Source organism: Lytechinus variegatus, chromosome 11 (assembly GCF_018143015.1).
Source record: "Lytechinus variegatus isolate NC3 chromosome 11, Lvar_3.0, whole genome shotgun sequence".
NCBI lineage: Eukaryota > Metazoa > Echinodermata > Echinoidea > Temnopleuroida > Toxopneustidae > Lytechinus > Lytechinus variegatus.
Genome location: NC_054750.1, coordinates 25,750,927 through 25,773,459, shown reverse-complemented (window position 1 = coordinate 25,773,459; position 22,533 = coordinate 25,750,927). Strand labels below are relative to the sequence as shown.

Sequence of the window (22,533 nt, the reverse complement as noted above, 5' to 3'; positions counted from 1 at the left end):
CTGCCTTGAACATATGTATAGAAGGTGTTTGTATTGTGCTCATATCCACCATGTGAGGTGTTCAAGTCACTCCTATATCATTCAGACTATGCTAGTGCCCAAATTCCGTTGCTCAATTTTTTTTTTGAGGAACAACTTCCTGCCGGTACCCATTTACCTCACCAGGGTAGAGTGCAGCCCATTGTGGATCTGTTTCTTGCTGCTGTTGGCTTTCATGTTGATTACTTGAGTATTGATAGAAATAAATCTGACTCTGAACTCTTCAAAGTGAACATGATTTTTACCAAATATGGACAGGGTAATTAGCAATGATAAAGATTATAATACAATTTTTTTTTCATGGGAGACTTTCAAGACAAACTTTCGCTCTTCCTATCCATTTTGAGATACATACATGTATATGAGGATCATTCAAAAATTTGCTGAAGAAATATTGGCAGACACGTGTTGAGTTTAAAGTAGATACCATACATTCTTTTTTTGTTTCCCAAACCTGATGGAATATAATCATGAGCCAATCCATTAATTTTCAGAATTGTTGAAAAACCATCTTCACTGAAATAACAAAATAAAAATCATTGTCTGATTACAACAAATATTATACCCACAGTACTTTTAACATGTAGGTAATTTCAAATATATTAGATATGAGGTAAGAAGGGGGTTAAAGGGGAAATTCACCTTCATGTGAGGTTGGTTTCCATAAAAGCAGAAAAATAAAAGAAACATATGGTGACGATTTGGTGAAAGTCGATCAAAGATAACAGAGTTGTGGATTTTTATAATAGTTTTTTAATGTTAGATGTGAGCAGCTCCCAATAAAAATGAAATGTTCTATAAAAAGTTGAGAATGATTTTAATTGCACATTAATTTTATTATCAGCCACATCATTTCATACCCTCTTTTATAAGAAAATGAAATTTCAATCTTCGTGAACTCTTGAAATATGATAATTTATGGAACTTACATCACCTGTGTACCTGCTGCTCATAAATTTATATATTTGAAAATTTACAACTCTCACATTCTTTGATGGATATTTTTTCCTCAAAACGTTCATCAATATAGTCAAACCTGTCTTGGCGGCCATCTGTCAGAAGGGTGAAACCCTGTCTCTAGTAGCCACCAATATTGTCTCCATTTGCAATAATAATAATAAACCGCTTTTATATAGCGCTTAATACATCGGAACGTGTCTAAGCGCTGTACAGATATATTATTACCCCGGTCATCGGATTCAATCAGTCATTCCCGCACACAATGTGTGCACATCCTCCACTCCCTGGGGAGTATTCCAGTCAGTCACCTTTGAGGCGCACACAGTACTGGACAAGCTACAATGACTTTCACATCCTACCAGGTACCCATTTAGCACCTGGGTCGAGAATGGCAAAGTATGGATTAATGCCTTGCCAAAGGACGCCAGACCGCGGTGGGATTTTTATCTGCTTTTAATAAAACTAATTTATTGTCAGGGTGAACTTCCCCTTTAAACAGTCAAGGTGGAGGATCATATGGGAGGGTAGGATCTATGGTAGAATCTTTGATAACGGTAGGATTATTGTATTGAGCATACACCATGGACTTCAGTTTGGACAGAGTCTCCTCCTTGGCTTCTTCTTCCCCACACAGATTGGTACTGATGGACTTGATCATCTACAAGGAGGGAGGCAAAGAGACACAGAGAGGGGGAAAGAGACAGAAAGAAAGAGAGATAAAGAGAGAGAGAAAGATGAAGAGTGCAACATAGAAAAAGGAGGAGATGAAATAAAGTAAAGTTTAAGGTTTATTTTAAGTTTTATTATTATTATTACTGTGTTGTTTTGTGTTAATTTCAGGATCACTAATTTATAAGTTCCGTGTAACTTTTCAGTGATCCTTCCACCATTCTTAAATATACTCACTTGTGTTAAAATATATTTTATTGAAATATTTATACTTCTTGATTTGTATGTTTTCATGAAGATTGTGGTAAATGAAGTTTCAATTTCAGTTCCAATGCTATGTTTATACTTAAGACTTTATTACTTCTCACTTTATTCTCTGTAGACACTAGCCAATGTGGAGAACCTCTCGACAGAATATCCAATTGTTTTAGATGATTCCCAGGCATTGGCTAGTGCTGAATAGCACACTACTTTGGTAACGTTTCCCTTTTTTTGGGTCATGTTTGTTATCATCTTTCCTGGAAATGATATGAATGAATAAATAAATAAAGTCAAATCAAATTATCAACCTTAATACCAACTTCTGAAGGAGAAGAAGAAGAGGAGTGTAGTGACTTGGGGTGGTCCTTTCCAGGTGGGTGTTTCATATAAAAGCTGTTTGTGAGATACAAATGACTTTACGAACGACTGGTGATCCTTTCTTGTGCTCTGTGATATCCCTATGTAATTGAGTTATGACCTAAGAACATGTTCCAGTCGTGCATAAAGTTCTTCGTAAATTTACGAACAGCTTTATGAAACACCCCCTGGACCAACATAAGCCTACGAAAAAATAAATGGCGTACCGTGAAACCCACTACACTCTTCTTAATACCAACTTTTTAACAGCATTTCAGTACATAATAGCCCTTTTTGGAAAAAAAAATACAATTAGCATTTGAAATATTTGAAAATAAAAAGGTAACAATACTATAACCAATAATAAGTGGGGTAAAAAGAAATGATTTACATCTCTCCACAGGACATAGCATACAAACTGACAGAGGAGAGAAGTTCTTATGTCTGCAAACACACACCAACCTTCACAAAATGATGAATTATTTCAAATTTGAAAAGAAATTTTAACATTGCTTACCTTTTCAAGGTATGTGATTCCAGACTGACCAGGGCAGACCCACAACATCTCAACTCGACTGATGGAGAGTAAGAAATTGGAAACTTGTTGTTAAAAGAAAGTAATAACACCTTAATATACATGTAGTACATTATACAGCTATCTATCTATAATATCTATAACAAGTGGAATGCCTCTGGTCGTCTCACCTGCATCACGCAGTTCAATATAGCAACAGTGCTGACTTTGAAAACTACTCCAACTCGCACAAGATGTTCAGTGATACATGGTTACTCTTATGTCCTCTTTTTATGAACTAGACCAATAAACTTACAGAGATATGATGATTATTTCCGTGTAATATAGTAATAATAATCTGATTACTTATGAGACATATATTGTACGTATCTAAATGCTTACAGATTTACTTATTACTCCAGTCATTGTATTCAATCATTCATTACCAAACATAACGTATGCACAATATCCACACCCTGGGGAGCATTCCAGCTACATGTAGTTGCCATTGAGGCGCACACAGTACTGGACAAGCTACAATGGCTTTCACATCCTACCGGGTACCGATTTAGCTCCCGGAAGATGAGTGGCAAAGTGTGAATCAATGCCCTGACAAAGGACAGTAGGCTGCAGTAGGATTTGAACACAAGACCTCCTGATTACAAGGCGAGAGTCAAGAACCACTACACCACATGTACATGTATATTATTAGGTACTCACTATTTGTACTGAGCAAACTCTGTGATAAGATTTGAAGCCGTAGAGAGAAGGTGATGGTGAGAATAAGCCACATGTCTGTCTTGATAGACGGAGAAATCAAACTTGTATGGTCTCCCTAAAAGGACAAATAACAGAGAAATATAAACACTACATAGTCCTTTGCATGAAATTTTCGGTTTTCATTGTATTGTCTCCCTAAACAGACAAAAAAATATAAGAGTGAGAAATGAAAATTACATAGACCTTTGTTTGTCATTGTATGGTCTCCTTGAACATGCAAAATATACAGAGAGATATGAACACTACATCTATAGACCTTTTCATACCATCTCTTTGGTTTTCATTTGCATACATGCATACCATCTTTGGTTATATGGTCTCCCTAAACAGACAAAGAAAGAGTGAGAAATGAACATTACATATACCTTCTCATACCATCTTTGGTTTCCAATGAGAGAGGATTCTGACCTCAAATATGTGAGAAGAAACAGAAATAATGTCAAATGTAATGGCAAGAGATCAGAAGGAGCAGCTGCTGAACGAAGAGAGTATGAAGATCTTTGTTGCTATAATAATGAAATGTAAGAAGGTAGTGTGGTTGAAAGAGATTTATAGGTTTGAACAAGTATTTGAAAATGTATTCTATCCATTCCCTCCAATATTTTAGCCCATATTTTGATGCTGACTAACAGCATACTTACAACATTGATGGTCAGGTGACCACTCTTGACTGACTGTTAGATAGTTGATCTGAGATGTAACAAGCTGTCTGGTATGATAGGGACTCACTATAACACCAATGAATGGACTCTTTGTATCTTGGCTGAACCAATCCTACAAGGGGGAAAAAAGAAATACGAACAATGCAATGTATTTATTAGAACTTCAGTTACGATCTGTTTCCTATTGAGATTAAACATAAGAGAATAATTAGTCATTGTTGTCTTTATCAACCAGGGTCCCGTAACACAAAGGTAAGCGATTGATCGTATGCTTGATTTTTACGAATCAATCTTAGAAAAATGTTTTACAATCATTAAGTTTTGTGCACGGGCCCCAGGATTCCTAATGAAAAACTGCCACCGGAAATTTGTCAATAAAAAAACAACATTGCAGTCAATGGAATCAATCGTAGAAAAATGGTTTACAATCATGACGTTTTGTGTATGGGGCCCAGAGTGCGGGGATCCTGGTTTGAAACTCTTTGATTTTTTTTTGGTTCTGGATTTTTTAAAAATCATATTCCTTCCCCGTTCCTACCAGCTCTTTTTTCTCTTTTTATTTTCATGTGAGATTCTATTCAGTCCTGTATTTATTAAATCTTACTTCTTAATTGCTGCTTTTGATTTTATTATTTGGGCAGCGACTCACTCACTGACTGGAGTGGAGCAACACAATGACGACTGCAGTGGACAAAATTGGTCTTCACAGTCCACAATTCAATAAAAACGGGCAAAGGAACACAGTTCTGATTCACGTTTGGTCTGAAGTTGTCAAAAACAGAAATTGAATATCACATTACATGAAGAAAACGGTAAATTCGGAAGATATTGAACAGGTCAGTAAGGTGATTCAGTGCATGATGCACAGAGAGATGATGAGCTTGTCGATTGTGTGACGTCATTGTTCTCGACCGTTTTCGGCTGCGTGATCATCAGTCTGGGGGGCTGAGAAGGGTGTCTAATAATTTCATTTCTTGCATTTCCACGACATCTATAAGACTTTTTAGTGACATATTTGTGTATAAAAAGACAATACCTTTCCATCCATATATAATTTGTCTATAATCATCACTTTTGTGAATTTTCTTCGTGTGTATACTTTAAATCTGAGTTTAAGTTAAACCTGCTACCAAAATTACGGGCCAATGGCATCAAATGCGGCCTCATCAATACCTAGCAGTATTGCTCATCCTCTAAACATGATCTGACCAATGCAATGATGCTCTTTATACTGCATGCCGATTGGAATTTAAAGGGGTGGTCCAGGCTGAAAGTATTTATAGCTTAATAAATAGAGTAGAATTCACTTATCAAAGTGCTGAAAATTTCGTCAAAATCGGACAACGAATAGCAATGTTATTGAATTTTAAAGTAAGTAATATTTTGTTAAAACAGTCATCATGAATATTCATTAGGTGGGCTGATGATGTCACGTCTCCACTTGTCCTTTTGTATTTTATTAAATGAAATCAGGTTTATTCAAATTTTTTCCTCCAAGAACTAGAAAAATTGGATTTACAACTGATTTAGTGCATTAGATATTTATTGCTGCAACTTATTTCACTATAATGGAGACATATTATTCACACAAGTATGAAATAATGAAAAAATTATGATTTTATGTAGTAACATAAGAAAACGGAAAGTGGAGATGTCACATCATCAGCTCGCCTAATGAATATTCATGACAACTGTTTTCACAAAATATTGCTAAACTTTAAACTTCAATAACTTTATTATTTGTCATCCGATTTAGATGAAATTTTCGGTGGTTTGCTCAGTGAATTCTACTCTGTGTATTAAGATAAATATTTTCAGCCTGGACCACAATTCAAGTGTGAACTCTACCCACACCAGATCATTTGAATTCAACTCGTCAATCAAACTCTTACCTGAAAGTGACCTTGTGTCTCAATATCCCTGACCGATGGATTAGGACTGAACGTTGGATGGCTGTGGTACCATCCAACCACTCTGCACCCTGAAGACTGGATTTCCTCACATGCTTCTGTCTGGGATACTAAACATATGATATAATGGTTTAGATCTGAACCTAAGATGGGATACCACTCTGCATCCTGCAGACTGGATTTCTTCACATGCTTTTGTCTGGGATACTGAACGTACAATGATAAAATGGTTTGAATCTGAACATAAGATGGGATACCACTCTAGATCCTGCAGACTGGATTTCTTCACATGCTTTTGTTTGGGATACTACACATACAATGATAAAATGGTTTGAATCTGAACATAAGATGGGATACCACTCTAGATCCTGCAGACTGGATTTCCTTACAAGCTTTTGTCTGGGATACTAAACATATGATAAAACGGTTTAGATCTGAACGTAATTTGAGATACAACTCTAAATCTTGTTCATCAGCTTTGCTTCAGATAGGGAGTTTGACCTATCACCTTCAATAACAGTAATTATTGTGCATAAGAGTTGATTATTCTTTTTTTTGTAAACTCGACAGATATCTACATGTAATAAGATAATTCTCTTTCAGTAACCAAACCTTAATATGGATAGCTCTTCAAAAGTATATTTAGAAATGAAAATAAATTCAATGGTGATGATTATGATGTTGATGATAATCATAGCAATGATAAAGAAGATACTTGGTATTGATAATTTTATGATGATTGATTATGATGACAGTGATGGTAATGATGATAGTGATGACAGTGATAATGATTAAGATGATGGCAGTGATGATGGTGATGCTGTTGATGATGGTAGTGATGATGGTGGTGGTGGTTATGATGATGACGATAATGATAGAGAAGATGATGCTGATGATGGTAGAGATGATGATACTGATGGCAGTATTAATAGTCATAGTGGTAGTAATGATGGTGGTGATGATCATGATGGCAGTGATGATGATGATATTGATGGTGATGGCAGTACTATAAGTGATGATGGTAGTAACGATGGTGATTGTGATGACAGTGATGATATAAGATGCTGTAAAGCTAGGTTACCTGGGTCCATCTCACACTGCATGCCTGTACTAATACTCCTACATGGCCTAGCAATCTTGATGTCAAGGACACCTTGTTCAGGATCATAGTAACCCCCAAGAAGACCAATCACTTCAGTAGTAGATAGATGAGAATGCTGAAAAAATCACAGGGTTAAAGCAGATATCAAAGATGGGATCCAACCGTGATAATAAGATTATTTGTATGAAAGAGGAAAATAGAAACAGAATGGTGAAAGTGTGAAAGAAATCAGACAGGAAATGAGAAAAGACGGTTCTGTGACATTTGCTCCCGCGACATCTACTCTGATGGAAAATACGGACATAAAAAACCTAACCTCCAAAACAAAGTAAACTCTAATCCTAATCTTTACAACACTCTTAACCAAAAACTTATTACAATCCTAACTCTAACCCTATGACCTCTTGAGATATTAAGACCGGAGCAAATGTCGCAGGAGCATATCTCACCCAATCAGACATCACCGGATTATAAGGCATGTCATACAGTGCGCCCCCGAAGGCTGATGCAATCAGATTGCAATGATTTTGTTCAAATCTTGGATAGTAATTCTGTATACAATAAGTGAAATACGGTGTAAACATAAAGCTGTTACTAGTATCTGGACAAGAAACACATTTGAATATAACTAGTGAGAATACTTACCACATCCATGATCACTATTGCATCTCCTTTCACTTTCACAATGAATGGGGCCTGTGGAATGTGATATGGAAAATACACAAAATCACGATAACAATATTCATTTCATGTATAGTGCATATCACATTTTCTAATGTTTCTATGTGCTTCCAAATGACCTGGACATTACGACCTTGGATTTAGCCCGGCAAGCCTTTTACAGCATACAGACATTTCAAGAAATTCCTACCAATGTACCTCACTTGGATTGAGTGCAGCACAATGTGGATGAATGTCATGCTGAAGGAAAATTACACAATGGGTGGGATTTGAAACCATGACCCTCTGTTTCAAAGTCTGTAGAATATCAACCGGGCTACAATTCTCATGCACATTACTTAGCCATACTAAATTAAGCTGGGGTCATAGAGTAACATTGATGGTGCTTTGAAACATCATATTAACAATAAAGGGGGTGTTGCCAGAAACAATTTGCAATCAATCACAAATATTCAGTTGCAATTTTACAGTTGATTGATCTCTTTCAACTTCAGTTCAGATTACACTCCTTGTTTCATGGAGCAGATAAGCAATAAATCGCAAATTTGCAATTAATTGCATGGCATATGCTTGATTTCGGGAACAAAAATAGACTTGCAGTTGATCGCAAGTTTCTTGCAATGCCCCATAAGACATACTTAAGAATAAAGTGAATTGGAACATGAAAAATCCATATTTTGCAAGTGCCTACATGTATGAAAATCACATTTTCCATGCTTTACACAACTTTCAAAACATTGGTATTCCACTCTCTTCTTTCTTCCTCTTTTTTCTACTTCAAACACTAAAGATGTTGGGAGGAGGGTGATTGCCCTCTGCCTCCCTGCACAACCGGGGGGGGGGGGGGGGGGGGGGGGGGGCAGTAACCCTCTCCCCCTCCTCCCCCCTGGTTGCCCCACCTGTGAAAAAGACATTTAAATGCATGTAAGAGAAAACCACCTCACCGGTAAGACACTGGAGAACCTGTGGCACTCTATCAGCTTGAAAGGATCATAGGCTGGGACTTTGGTCTGTTTAGATTTTTGTCTGTGAAAGGAAAAGAAATAAAAACAAGTGCTTAATTATTGAAAACTAGAACTTAATATGAAGAGGCTGCTGCTTTGCTCTGCTTAGAGTTTCAACTGTAAAAGAAAAAAAAAGAAATAAAACAATCGCTTAAATATGCTTAAATATGAAACAAATTGAATGAAAATATGGTCAAGGTTAGGCACAATACTACTGAGCACTAGAGTGACAATAACACGATTATATCAATTGAGAATAATATTGTAATTTAGTTCATTTCATCCGATTTATACAAGGATATATGTACATGGTTAGTACAATTATAATCTCAATATACATCTCTTTATGTGCACAAACTCCTTTTACACATACACTGTTTACTACTACATTGGACAATGTTTGCGTTTTGAGGTAGTCACTGCAACATCGCTGGCCCTATATTTATCAGAAATGAAATTTCTCTTAGCTCTGATTATTAATAAGGAGACGTCTTCTCATTTCGAACAATGCATGATACTATTCATATCAGCTTATCATAGATAATGTTCCGGTACTGATATTGTGGGATAACCATATTCATCTAGAACTGTAAAATTTCATGAATTCTGTGGTATTTGATACACAAATGAAAATCATCTTTCAAGAGAAGGCAAATGACTTTTAGCAAAAATATTTCCTAAAAATAAGGATTCTAGATCCTATTTATTATTATCTATATTCGTATTATTATCTTTATTGATGTAGAAGAAATTGATGTGCAGTTATTAAATGTTCTTTACATAAGAAAGGCTGTTTTGTGATTTTTATGTGGTGACGTAATATTGTCCAATCCTGTGTTTTATATGATTAGTCTTACATGTAGAATGAGAAGACCCTGTGAATCACACTGAGTTGTGAAAAATGTCATAACTCTAAAAAACAGGATATGACAGTTCTGTTTGAATGGAGGAATGTACCTAGCACACTTCACAGTACACTGTACATTGCTTCAGTGGATATCATTCAGTCAGTCAATCTATCGTCAAAACTTTTGAATCTGGTTTTGGTCTCCATTGATTCATCTCATCCTCCCAGCAATTGCCCTTATCCACTCTGAACAGTGAACGTAGCGAGTGCAGCAAGTTGAATCACAATCTCGCTGAGAACTCAATAGTCGATGGGAAATCACTTCTCCTAATAATATTCTACCATATTCTCAAAGCTAAGAACACAATGACAGCCACTATCTGATCATCAAAGAGTTTTAGACACTCATTTCATTCAGCTCTAGACCTTATGCATTGATGCCACTAGCAGCTTAAGAGCCAATCAAAACACCACGTTAACAAAGAGAAAACAATGATCGTGCCAACGCACCCTATACATGTCATCGCTCAAGTCTGAACTTGATCTATATTACACATGATCATGTGTGAATGAAAGTACAGTGTATCCGCTGGCAAACTCGCTTGGACTCTGAGTGAGGGCGTGCTTTGGTCTCCTGGCCAGTGTGACATCACACGCACAAATGTAGGGTCTACAGTTAAAAGTCGTTAAAACACAGGAGAATCAAGAGATATACATGTAAGATCCAAGTTATTGTAGCCTGCATGCAAACAATATCCTGGCCTGTGGGGAAGCCGGTGACTGATTGCAGCCAAATGCAATCTAGAGAACATAGATAACAGTTAGCATTAGCTCAGGTGCTAAGTCTTATGTTAGCTAGGATGATTTACATGCAACTAAGATTTGGTACAGATTGGGAAAATTTGTGGGTATTTGTATAGCGTGTATGGCCACCTTGTGCTCAAGGCACGAATACAATACCCTGCTTAGCTAGGCTACTGATTCTCATGCTCACAGCTTTTAGAGGAATTACTTCCTGCTGGGTACCCAGTTACCTCACCTGGGTTGAGTGCAGCACAATGAGGGTAAATTTCTTGCTGAATGATATTACGCCATGGCTGAGATTGGAACCAATGACTCTCTCTTTCAAAGCCCGGAGACTAAGTCCCTGTCCCACATACACTCCATTCAATGATATGGATCAACTGGGACATGATTACCAAGATCTAGTGCTCACATTTACAAAATGGATATTAAACAACATATTATATACCAGGTGCTTCTTTTAAAAAGCTGTGAGCAACAAGATCAATATAGCCTTGCTTGGCCAGGGTAATATAGGAGCGCCTTGAGCACCAAAGAAGGTGGATGTGTGCGAGATATAAATACCCTGTATGATTCTTTTAGATGTACTGTATTAGAGGGAATCATTTTTCCTGGGATGCATTGACGATGTACAGTAAGTTAGCGCTTGCCAGTCCAACTTTCTTAAAGCCTGGTGTATAAGTATGATTATGAATGTGTATTATGTCACTGACTGTAAATTTTTGGGATAGATTGCATACTTACATATTTATACTCTGTCTGTTGCAGCCAGAATTTTCCAGATTGTTTGGTGTAGTCATCAGAAGGGAATCTGTCCCTTTTCTCTGCTGCCATCCGCTCCCATCTACTCGTCATATGGTCCAGTATCGTTTTGTCTATTATCAGACGGTCCACATAGTCCAGTCACCATCTCGTCCAACCACCAACTCATCAATAAGCAAGTTGGTCTGGTAGCCATTACGTTTGTTATCAATTTAACATGTTCAGGAAGATGAGTTATATTGATGAAGAAATACATCCTCCTTCTCAATGTCCAAAGTACTTGTAGTCCAGAATTTCAGTGGGCCTCCATCTGCTCCTGGCATGACACATTACATGATGACTAATCTTTAACAACTTTTTTAATTTCGTCTGATGCTGTCTGACATAACTGAGAGTGTAGCTGTTTCAACTGCCAAACGAATTCCCTTCACACCATCCACCAAGAAGAAATAAATACTCCTTTCAGTGTCGACAGGAATCGCACGTATTATGTCCCACATGCTCACCAATGCTGTACATGTATGTCTTTTCAAGGTTTCGGTAGCAAGATGCTCTGTCCGACAAAGAGTCCAGATATTTGAGTCCACCGCTTCTGTGAGCTTCCACATGATCATGACATAACAGATTACATGGTGACTCATCATCAACAAGATATTCTGAATTTTGTTATCTGACAGCATTTGAGTCCAGGTGTTGCAACCTTCACAAGAGTTCTCATTACACTATTAGACTCCCACTTTGAATGGAACATGTACGGCCAAAAATCTAAGGTTTGCTCCATGGAACAACATATTGCATAAATCATTATAAACACACGAGGGGTCGGTTCTTCCAAGCCCAACGTCACATCTTTCAAAGACATTACATTTGTTTTTACTTCTCACATTAAAGAAAAATAAGCATTTGTCTGGTTGATGTAGAATATTCTATACCAGGATTGAGTCTCATTAATCACAGCCAATGGTCTCTATTTATGGTAGTGCTTTTTTATGTTCGGACATATTTTTTTATAGATTATCTGACATTTTACTCCTGTCTTTCAGCTGTCCAATGTTCCAATTTCAGCTAAAATCTGGAATCCACTTTCCATAATCAGTTTATATCAGTTTAAAGTCTTGGGAATGATGGCTGGATACCACCAGACGATCTAGTTTTTGTCACCACTTTGGCGGGCCTCCATCTGACTCTAGCATGAATCATCACTTGATGACTCATTTTCAACGAGTGTTTCATTTTCACCCGATGCTTGGGCCACGTCTTTCCCAGTCTTTTTAGGAACATTCTTATCTCCAAACAAATGATCGAACCTTTCCTTCAGTCTGTGCTGTTGCTTCAACAACTGCTTGCGCTCCCTTTGTAGGTTTCTGGCCCTCTCTATCAACTGGTTCTTCGTCAGAGAGTTCAGATTGACTTTGGAGGACACGTCAGTACACATTTCGGAATTCATTTTGTCTATTCTTCTTTTCTTGGAAGCTAGATCACTTCGCAGAATGGTGCACACGCAGCACCTGTCCTTGTCGCCACTGAACAGTTTACACTTGGTACTTCGTACTGTCTCGACAGACTGGTAAGAGTCAATGGCATAGCCCTTCATGTCCCGGTCTCTCAAAAATGACACATATTCTTCATTTCCCTTACAGATCTTTGCTTTGGCAACCCTTTCCACTAAAACTTTGGCTGATACTTCATCCAGTACTTCTGGGATACCTCGAAGTAGGTCAGAACTGGAGTCCAACTTATTCCCGACCACCGATACGTCCCACGTACCATCGTGAAATACGGTAATGCATTTTGGCACCACTACGTTGCTGTCTTTCACACAGATCAAAAAGAAGAGATTTCTATCTTCTTGCCAGCTGTAAGAAAGTCCATGTTGTTCCGCCATTTCCTTTCCTACTTGCTTTATTTTGTCTTTAGGATGACACCTCGTCTCAAAGTCTTCATAGCACACACCACGATAATAGACATCATCTTTAACTACTATCTTCTCATATTCTTCCTTGTTGCATGGTCTCTCGCCATCTGGATTCTCGACAGCTATCGTCTCTTGAGCACAAAGTTGACCGTATTGTCCCATGCATTGTTCATGGCTGGATGCCATGTTGAAACTTAAAAAGAAATAAGATTACAAAAAGTCATGAGAACTTCTCACGGTGTATTTTTACGTTAAGAAGATGACAATATTTTGTTGGTTGTGCCAGAATATGTGATTCTATCCCAAATGGACGAATTGATGTTAGTAGTTTAATGTCAACTGAGAATTCCAAACATCGATCTTTCAGAGTCAAGAAAGCAGAGAATATTCCTTATGTTCTATGTAGTTGTTCAGCAGAACAGTTGGTGATTCTGCGCATGATCAGGACAATGTCATTTGAACTTTACAGCAAGGTGGTTTAATACTCATGAGATATGCACCAATCTTTGGTGTCTTCATTATTCAAACATTCCTTCAAATGGAAAGGAATGATGCATCCATTGGCGACTGGAATTTAACAGTTGGTCAACTTAATTGTTAAAGCAACATGCTGATATATCAGAAGCAGAAAATGCAACAAAAGCAATGCACTCATAGCAGAAATGCAACAAAGAACATTAAGTGTTCGTTGATGAGCTATTCTACTATCTAGTCACCTGTTCTCTGCATTCTTGCTGTGCCATCATGCTTATATCTTGCATTCAAATATTCTGATCCTCATGAACAAAGGAATGGTCCTTTCAAGAAATTTGCCCAGGAGGTAACTATAAACTGGACTATTGTACTCCTATCAAAGCCACAAGTTGTTGATAACAATAAGTGTTTGGTGAAAATACTTTGTACATGATCATAGTTACTCAAGGAATTAAAAAAAAAAATGTGAACTTCCAGCAAAGTTGTGGAAAACTCACATGCCATAGCTTTCCATCAATTTTTACCTTGAAAATGTTTTGTACATGGAATTAGTTGGAAAACAACCAAGAAAATAAGGGGCATTCGCTTCTCTCTTGACTCTGAAAGATCAATTCTTGGAAATCTCAGCTGATGTGTACATGAAGACAGAATTACATATTCTGGCAAAGCCACCCCCCAAAAAAATTGTTTTATCATTCTTCAAGGCAAAAGCATATATTTCATTACACCAACAGACAATCCAAGAATAATTTATAGAATTATTGATTTTGTGCTTATTAAAAAAAACAGGTGAATAGCATATTAAACAAGTTCAAAATCGAACCAATAAGGTTAGTTATTGATATTAGTAGTCTAACATTTACTGACATTTCAAGGAAGCAATCTTTCAGAGTCAAGCAAGAAGGAAATATTCTTCATTTCCTTTTAATAGTTGACTCAGCTCTTACAGTTACATCCATAAATCCCACTTTGAAGGAAAACATGATCATCACAGTTAGCAAGGTCAGTTTGATACAGATTTACTACTACAACAACAGGGGCCCATCTTACAAAGAGTTGTGATTGATCCGATCATTCACAAATATGGAAAGCCAGCACAGTAAACAAATAAAATGCATGTTTGTTAAAAAAAATTCTAGATATGAATGCATATCCACATAAAATTCATTGGTTTCTTGACAATTTGGTGTGTTCTTTACAATTGATATTTTGCAAATTTCCTGCAGAGTAAATTATTACACCAAGGGTTTCCATAGAGTTACGATTAATTGGATCAATGATAACTCTTTGTAATACCATCCCTTGAATTAAAAATGCTTTTTCATTTTGACTGGATGTAGGCCCAAGTACCCTTTCAAAAAGAAAGAAGTAATCAGCAACAAAGGCTTATCTCATCTATTTCTGGCTTAAAATCCTTTATTTATTGGATCTTTTCTGGTTTAGGAGTCATGACTTTAATTGCACTGGGTTTACTAATTCTAAGACTAATCATATAAAACGCAGGATGGTACAATATTACATCACCACATCCACATCATGAAAATAGCCATAAAAAAGCAAAAATAACTGCTTATCGAACCTTCTACATCATTGTAAATAGCAGAATATGGAAAGAAATTCAACGAAAACATAAGTCCTGGAAAATGAGAAAAGCATCATTTTAGGAAATCTTTTTCAGTAACACTTACCCTCTCTCGAAAGAAGAATTTCTTTTTGGTGTAGAATTCCACAGAATTGATAAAAATTTTCAAGAATTTTTTTAAGTTGAAGATCACATACATTTAATATCAATACTGAAAAATTATCGATGATAAACTGATATAAACAGCGCCATGCATTGGTGGAGAGGAAGTAATTTCTGTGTGTTTTTGTTTTTTTTGATTGACAGCGGGACGATGATACAGTGACGATCATTCCTTCAAAGGGTCTAAAACAAACGTTGCCAGAGATCATCACAGTGTATAACAGAGGTCGTAAAACAGAGTTAAGTGAAAGTCAAAACAAAAATGAGTGGCATCAAATCAATCCTTTCACTGAATGTCAATATGTGCTAAGGCAAACGCAGCGTGACTGCTGATTTACCTCTTTACTTTACTATACATACAACTCTACATGACCTCGTTTGCAAAATTGTGATTGCAACCAAGAATTTCTCGGCATAGTATGCTCCAGTAGGCTGCGTATTGCTGATTTTGTCCAACACAGCAATATGCAGCTCAAAGCGCAAAGGTGCGAGCCAGGCTTCAAATATAGAAGAACATAGCCCCGACAGAAAATAAAAGGGGAAGCTCAGAAGCTCCAATGTTTTTCTTACTTTTTTGGTTTCTCGATCCCGGAACCTTCTTCAACACCCTCAGAGTACTTCCTGTAGACCTGTTTCCTTGGTCTCTGAAATTATCACAAAAACAGCGAGAGTTCTAAATTAGAATGACCAGGGGATTGAAATACACATTGGGAGACAGGGAGGTTTTTATGAATGTACACTAGACAAGAGTGAATTAAGGATGTCCCACATTTAAAATGGAACTTATCCATGTCATTTTCACCAAGTTTTGCACAGAGTCACTTTTAGCACCTCACAATTCTAAAAATGTAAAAAAAATATATATATTAGGTTCATGTGGTTGACGTTATTGCCAGTGAGCTTTGAAGTTCATCCAATCAAGTTCTTAATAATTACGTAATTAAATGAATTGAAAGTTCTCGAGAATTCCGACATCAAAAGAATCAGGCATTTCAGAACTTGAAAGATAAACAACGTTAAGTTTAAACTTCTGTTACACAGTCAAAATTGATGTCTTCTTACAAATGTTGTTGTTGTTGTTCGCTTGGGTTTTAAGGCGCGTGTCATTCAGATATGAATATTTACGCCTATATCAATTTGTCGTTTTTGTGGTTATAAAATTTTGACGCATAATGGATTAGCGCTGCTTTCAGTAAATTTGAATGAGATCGTGAAAACAATTCACTGGGTAACCGAATAGTCTTTATCTCAGGAACCAATCACTTACCATCGATTCCAGCCTGTTAGTCTTGGTATCAGAATCTTGTAAGTGGGACCAACGTTCAAGGGTACTCCTTCTTTTCCTTTGACTCTGTTCTAATGGGTTGGCTGTGATGTAAAGAGAGCATCAGAATTACATAATAATAATAAAGGTATATTTACCCAGGGAAGCCACTTCAGTTTCGAAAACTGTTCTACCAGCGGGCCCTGCTATTATTTAACACTTATACATAAACATATACACTTATTTATAAATAAATAAATAGAGATGTACAAATAAATGAATGAATAAATAAACAAATAAACAATAAACGAATAATAAATAAATTTAAAAAAATAAATAAATAGAGATGTATAATCAGTAGGAACATGTACATTACTTAATATGTAGAAGCAACAGATCTGGGACTTTTTTTTAAAAGAATTATGATTGATCCAATCATACTTACCTGTACCAATGGAAATCCATCAGTGTCGTAATATACATGTAGGAAATGTACACAATATAAGTGGTTTACACTAAGTTGTCAGGATAGGCTAAAAGTCACTAAAAAACATTCTCTAACATAAGATAAATAACACAAAATGTCTTGAAACTAAGTGGAAAATCTTTCTTCGATACGTACGGTGGTGCTCAAAAGTTTATGAAATCCACCAGGAAATGAACATAATTAAAGTGTTCAAGTTTTGCCATGTTATAGATAATTAACTGCGAAGTCAGGTGATAAAATATCATATTCAATAGAATTTGTTCCTCTGGGCTTGCCCAACATTGTAGTGTTGTTGTCTACATTCACCACTCGGCATGAATGAGTGCATTTTGTGGCGAGGTTCACAAACTTTTAAGCACAACTCTATACAACACATACAAAAATTGCTCCAAAGTTGATTGCTCCAATAGACTCCAGGTATCGGTGAATGGCTCCTATCTGGTTAACATCACAACTGTTCCTTAATCCATTCCTTGCTGAGGTTTTATTCAGGTAGCCTGGCTTGGTCTTTAACCTACATGTAATTATATAAAGGAAAGAACTAACTATGAGATTAATATCACAACAGTTCTTTTAATCCACCTCGCACTCACAGATATCACTTACATCCCTCCTTCCCTCCACACTTTACCTATTCAGTGCATCCTCCTCCCTCAACCCAACCTGATTCTTCCATGTCTTCCCCTCCCATCCCCTCTGACCAGCCATCTCATACGCAAGCAACCTTCGGAAAACACGATGGCCCGAATTCACAAAGGTGGTCTTACCTAATATATTGCTCTGAAATATGCCTTTTCTTATAGAAGAAAGGAACAGTTATTTGAGAAAAAAAAAACTTGCCAATGAGATAACTCCAAACTGGTGTATTCGCAGCCTAAAGCTTATTACATATTGCAAGTGGAGATCCCCTGTCAAGGACCTTTTATTGATCAGCACAGTCATTTCTAGTGCTGTCTGTCACGGCTCGTGTTCACCCCTGAAATTGCACTAGTTTTTATCTGGATAAAACTGATCAACCCGAATTCACAAAGGTGGTTTTTTAAACCCTCTGTTGAACCCATGGTTTATGCAAATGTCCTGTATAAATTATGCTTATTTACGGCGTATGTTGAAAAAATGTCAAATGCTGATGAGCACTTTGGTCACAGTGAGCCAAATTAATGCCTATTGCCATGGTTAAGTACGCTATTTTATTCAGGAGTCCACTGTTTTGAATTAATGAGTCCCCTCTTCAAAAGTTCAAACAGTGGACTAATGAATAAAATAGCGTACTTAAACCATAACAGGCGTCAATTTGGCACACTGTGACAAAAGCGTGCATTCTGTTCTGTTTGTGTTAATTCTCGTAGGAACTCGGCAGGACAGCATTTTGCATCAGCATTGTTAATTTTTTTTATGCAGTATTTAAACACAATTTATACAAGAAATGTGCAAAAACCATGGGTTCAACAGTTAAAAAAAAAACACCTTTGTGAAATTCAGGCCGATCAATTTTATCCTGATAAAAACTAGGCCAAATTCAGGGGTGAACATGAGCTGTGATAGACAGCACCAGCAATGACTGTGCTGATGAGGTCCTTGAGATATGATCTCCACTTGCAATATGTAATCAGTTTTAGGCTCCCGATAGACCAGTTTGGAGTTACATGTACCTCATAGGCAAGTTTTTTCTTAAATATCTGTTCCTTTCTTCTATAAGGAGAGGCAAATTTCAAAGCAAGATATTGTGTAAGCATGCCTGATATAAGAGGTGGAAACTGCATTGATCGGGGGCCGTTTAATGAAGCTGTTCGTAAGTTAAGAGCGACTTTAAGAACGACTGGTGAACCTTTCTTACGCACTGAACCATCATCGATGGTGTATAGCATGTACCAAAAGAAAGGATCACCAGTGGTTCTTAAAATCGCTCTTAACTTACGAACAGCTTTATGAAACACCCGCCAGGTGACTAGAATAGCATGTTAATGAATTCTTTTTGAGGGCACTTGTTGCATTCCTACTGTGAATGAATTAGCATGTTGCTATTACAATGCACATGGCCAACTGTTATCCCTATATAGCTGAAGGGGGGGGGGGTTTGCCCCCACCCCTAAGATTTTGGCAACTGATCGCATAATTGTGACGAAAATTGGCACACACATCATCAATGATGAAATCTCCACAATTCGATTGTCGATTGTACCAAAATGATTCGAATTTATTTCTTATTACTTGTTTACGCTAATTAATGCATAAAATCACAATTTGGCTGTAAATCTTCGAACATAGCTCCAAAACTGCTAGATTTTTGTCTGGACACTCTTCCAACTTGACTGTTATAACAAATGTACATGTAACCATACATGTATGATTTAATCTGAGGGACCTCCTTTGCCCAATTGTGCATGTCGAGTTCATGGGTTTCCAGTGAGTAAAAAAGAGAGAAAGTGTTGAAATTTACTACAGTGCTGGCATGTACGAAAATGATTAAGTACAAAATTAAACTAGGACAAAAATTCAATACACATTACAAGGTACATGTACATGTTGGTGTACAGATCTCGCCTCTCTGAAGTGGCAATGCTATTTTTAAAATTTTGATTTGGAGGTGCTGCTAGCTTTGTACTCAGGACTCGAATACCACACAGACAGCAATCCCCTTGACACTGGTAAACAGCAAGTTTAACATGGTAGCTTTATTTACCCAAGGGTCTCAATACCCCCACTCTGCTCTATTAAAATAATGGCATTATCAAAAAAATTCTTGGGCTTTTTATTATTTTTTAAATTTCTTATGTATTTCTTTATTTTTACTTGATGGTTTTTCACTTGTTTTTCCATAGGAATCGTTGGCAACACTATTTCAGTCAATTCATTGTACAAAGTACAGAAATATTACATGTTTTGAGATAATGAATTAAGGGTTAGTTTGATAAGCACATACGTTCACGGCCGTGATCTGACAAAACCATGTCATTTTTGGGTGTTTTTCTGTTTTTTTTTAGAGTTTCATATAGTTTTGAATATGCTCTGTCATCTGGCAAAATTTCAAGTTCTAACTCTTAACCATTTTATGAAATTCGAAAACCAGTTTTTGTAAAATTTTTTTAAAAATCAGAAAATTTAAAAGGCAGAACTACGTAGTCGACATACAAAAGTAGTTTTTAAATTTTTGACGATAATGAAAAGGCAAAACTACTTATTCTGTTTACAAAGTTTTATTAGAACAATAGCTTCGAAAGTAGAATTTGATTATTGATTAATCAGGCAAAACTACATATCTCCCACATTTCTGCATTGTATCGGTTGGGAGAACCGCATCACATGCAGCTAGCTAGTTTACTGCATAGAGCTGCCATTTTGACTTCTCAGTCACTGTGGTGCCATGGCTTCAAATTCCAGAGCCTGGAGAGGGAAACGGATTTTGAATTTAGCTTTTATAGAAATCAAAATTTCCTTACTGAAACAAGGTATGCTAGACTATCTAGTATACTTTATTGTTCACCTGACAAGCATGAGATTTCATCAGACAAGATCTAAGTTAGATCTAACGTTAGAGGTCTAACACCTACAATCATCTCTAAACTTAAGGTAGGCCTAGAGTATGTAAGGGTTTATAAATTTTTATAGATCTATGCATATACATTTTGATTTACCTTAGTTAAATCTAGACTCTAGCCGCCATTGTGCCATATCTTCCAATGGGAATTAACTTCTGCTAAAAATAAGTCAGCATCAAGACTAAGTCTGACTAGAAACACTTGACCTGACACAGTAAGAATCAACTTGTAGAACTTAACATTACAAATTAACTTTACTCAAAGTCTTCATAATCAACGGCATAATAGCGATCCAACTTACAACTTTAGCTGTAATTTCACTGTTAGCTCTAGATCTATAACATGTAGATCTACTGATAGACCTAATCAGTGATTTTACTGTTTCAGTCTATAATATTCCCATAGAAAACATGCATTCGGTAATACAAAATCATTTTCGAGTGACCAAAATATTTCACAAGCGAAGGGGGGGAGGAGGTGCGATTAGAAGCTAATATTGTAAAAAAAGACAAACAATTCAGCAAATTTTTTAGATGTTTATATTTTTTTGGTATTTGATTATTTATGGTGAAAATTTGATAAATTTTATGAGAATATTTTGTTTGATATTGAATTCATAAGTGTTTGTAATACAAGGGACTCCCTGGTAATGTAATCCATTATATGTAGTTTTGCCTGATAAAACTTTGCAATTCGCAAGGACGTACAAGTAGTTTTGCTTGATAAAACTTTACAATGCGCAGGACATACATAGTTTTGCGTGATCAAAAGGATGGAGTGCAGTCATCAATTTTCAATTTATTCAGGTAAAGCTCGTAAGTTTTAAAAAGTGAAGAAAATTACAAGATTAAATAAGGAAAGCAAATATTTTTTTGTCCCAATTCCTAGTACATGTTCCAGAGGACAAAGGAAAACAAAAAAGTCTGATACACCATTCTCCATTTTTCCAAAGAAAGCTGAAGACGCAATTTTGAATTGTCAAGCTCGAATATCTCGAAATCGCGTGAAAGGAGATACATAGTTCTGCCAGATCAAGGCCGTACAAAGCTTGTACAGACTATAATCACTTCTCTGCTGAAATCAGAAACTGGTTCTCATGCAAAGCATGATAATCCACTTGCTGTATACCATTTCGTAGTTACTTCATGGGCAATTTTGGTCAAATCACCTTTCATTTCCTTCATTCCGATAACCAAAGCAAGATATCATGTAGGCATTCCTTACACAGCAGAAATGAAGAAATTGAATAGACCAGGTGACTAGAATAGCACACCATTGAACTTTCAGTGAACTTTGAATGCATTAGCATGTTTTTATCACAAAATACTTGGCCAACTGTAAAATACCAGTTGCTAGTGGACGTATTGTTTTTGTGGATCTAATGAAAAACACAATTCAAAATAATGACATCAAAGTTGGTGCTTATCTCATTAGAAATTAAACCACCATGTCACTTTAGTACCAAGGGCCTTTTTCTGATCATGCGTAGAATGGAACTACGAAATGGCTACGAAATTGCATGCACTTTCACTTTGAAAGATACAAGGTATTTGATTTGATCAGAGGTATACATTGCAATTTTCAAAATATATACCTGTTATCATTCTTGCAGACAGCAAACTCTTGGAGAGAACCACAAGCCTCCAGGAACTTGCCAGTCTTCAGTGAGGACAGTGTCCATGGTCCTGTAAGTTGTTTGTTTTGGCATTGATCATAATGTTTCCAAATGCACTGCTGACAAAAACAGCTCAGGTGCCT

The 22,533-nt window shown here is 36.6% G+C and overlaps 1 protein-coding gene across 3 annotated transcripts in view; it reads right to left on the bottom strand.

The window, feature by feature from the left end:
* Positions 1 to 1,377: 1,377 nt before the first annotated feature.
* Positions 1,378 to 22,533, bottom strand: part of LOC121423614 (histone H2A deubiquitinase MYSM1-like) — a 63,608-nt gene continuing 42,452 nt past the window's right edge. For 2 of the 3 annotated variants that reach the window (XM_041619000.1, XM_041618999.1), the window contains 4 exons: positions 17,620 to 17,750; positions 16,753 to 16,853; positions 16,056 to 16,129; positions 11,389 to 13,460 (listed from right to left, as the gene is read on the bottom strand). In XM_041619000.1, coding sequence (XP_041474934.1) covers positions 12,539 to 13,460; positions 16,056 to 16,129; positions 16,753 to 16,853; positions 17,620 to 17,750 — 1,228 coding nt within the window. In that variant the 3' untranslated portion in view covers positions 11,389 to 12,538. Of the gene's footprint in view, positions 1,658 to 2,803; positions 2,862 to 3,520; positions 3,636 to 4,221; positions 4,355 to 6,134; positions 6,263 to 7,233; positions 7,370 to 7,899; positions 7,951 to 8,879; positions 8,962 to 11,388; positions 13,461 to 16,055; positions 16,130 to 16,752; positions 16,854 to 17,619; positions 17,751 to 22,533 lie in introns of those variants that run through there. The other variant, XM_041619001.1, reaches the window with a different exon arrangement.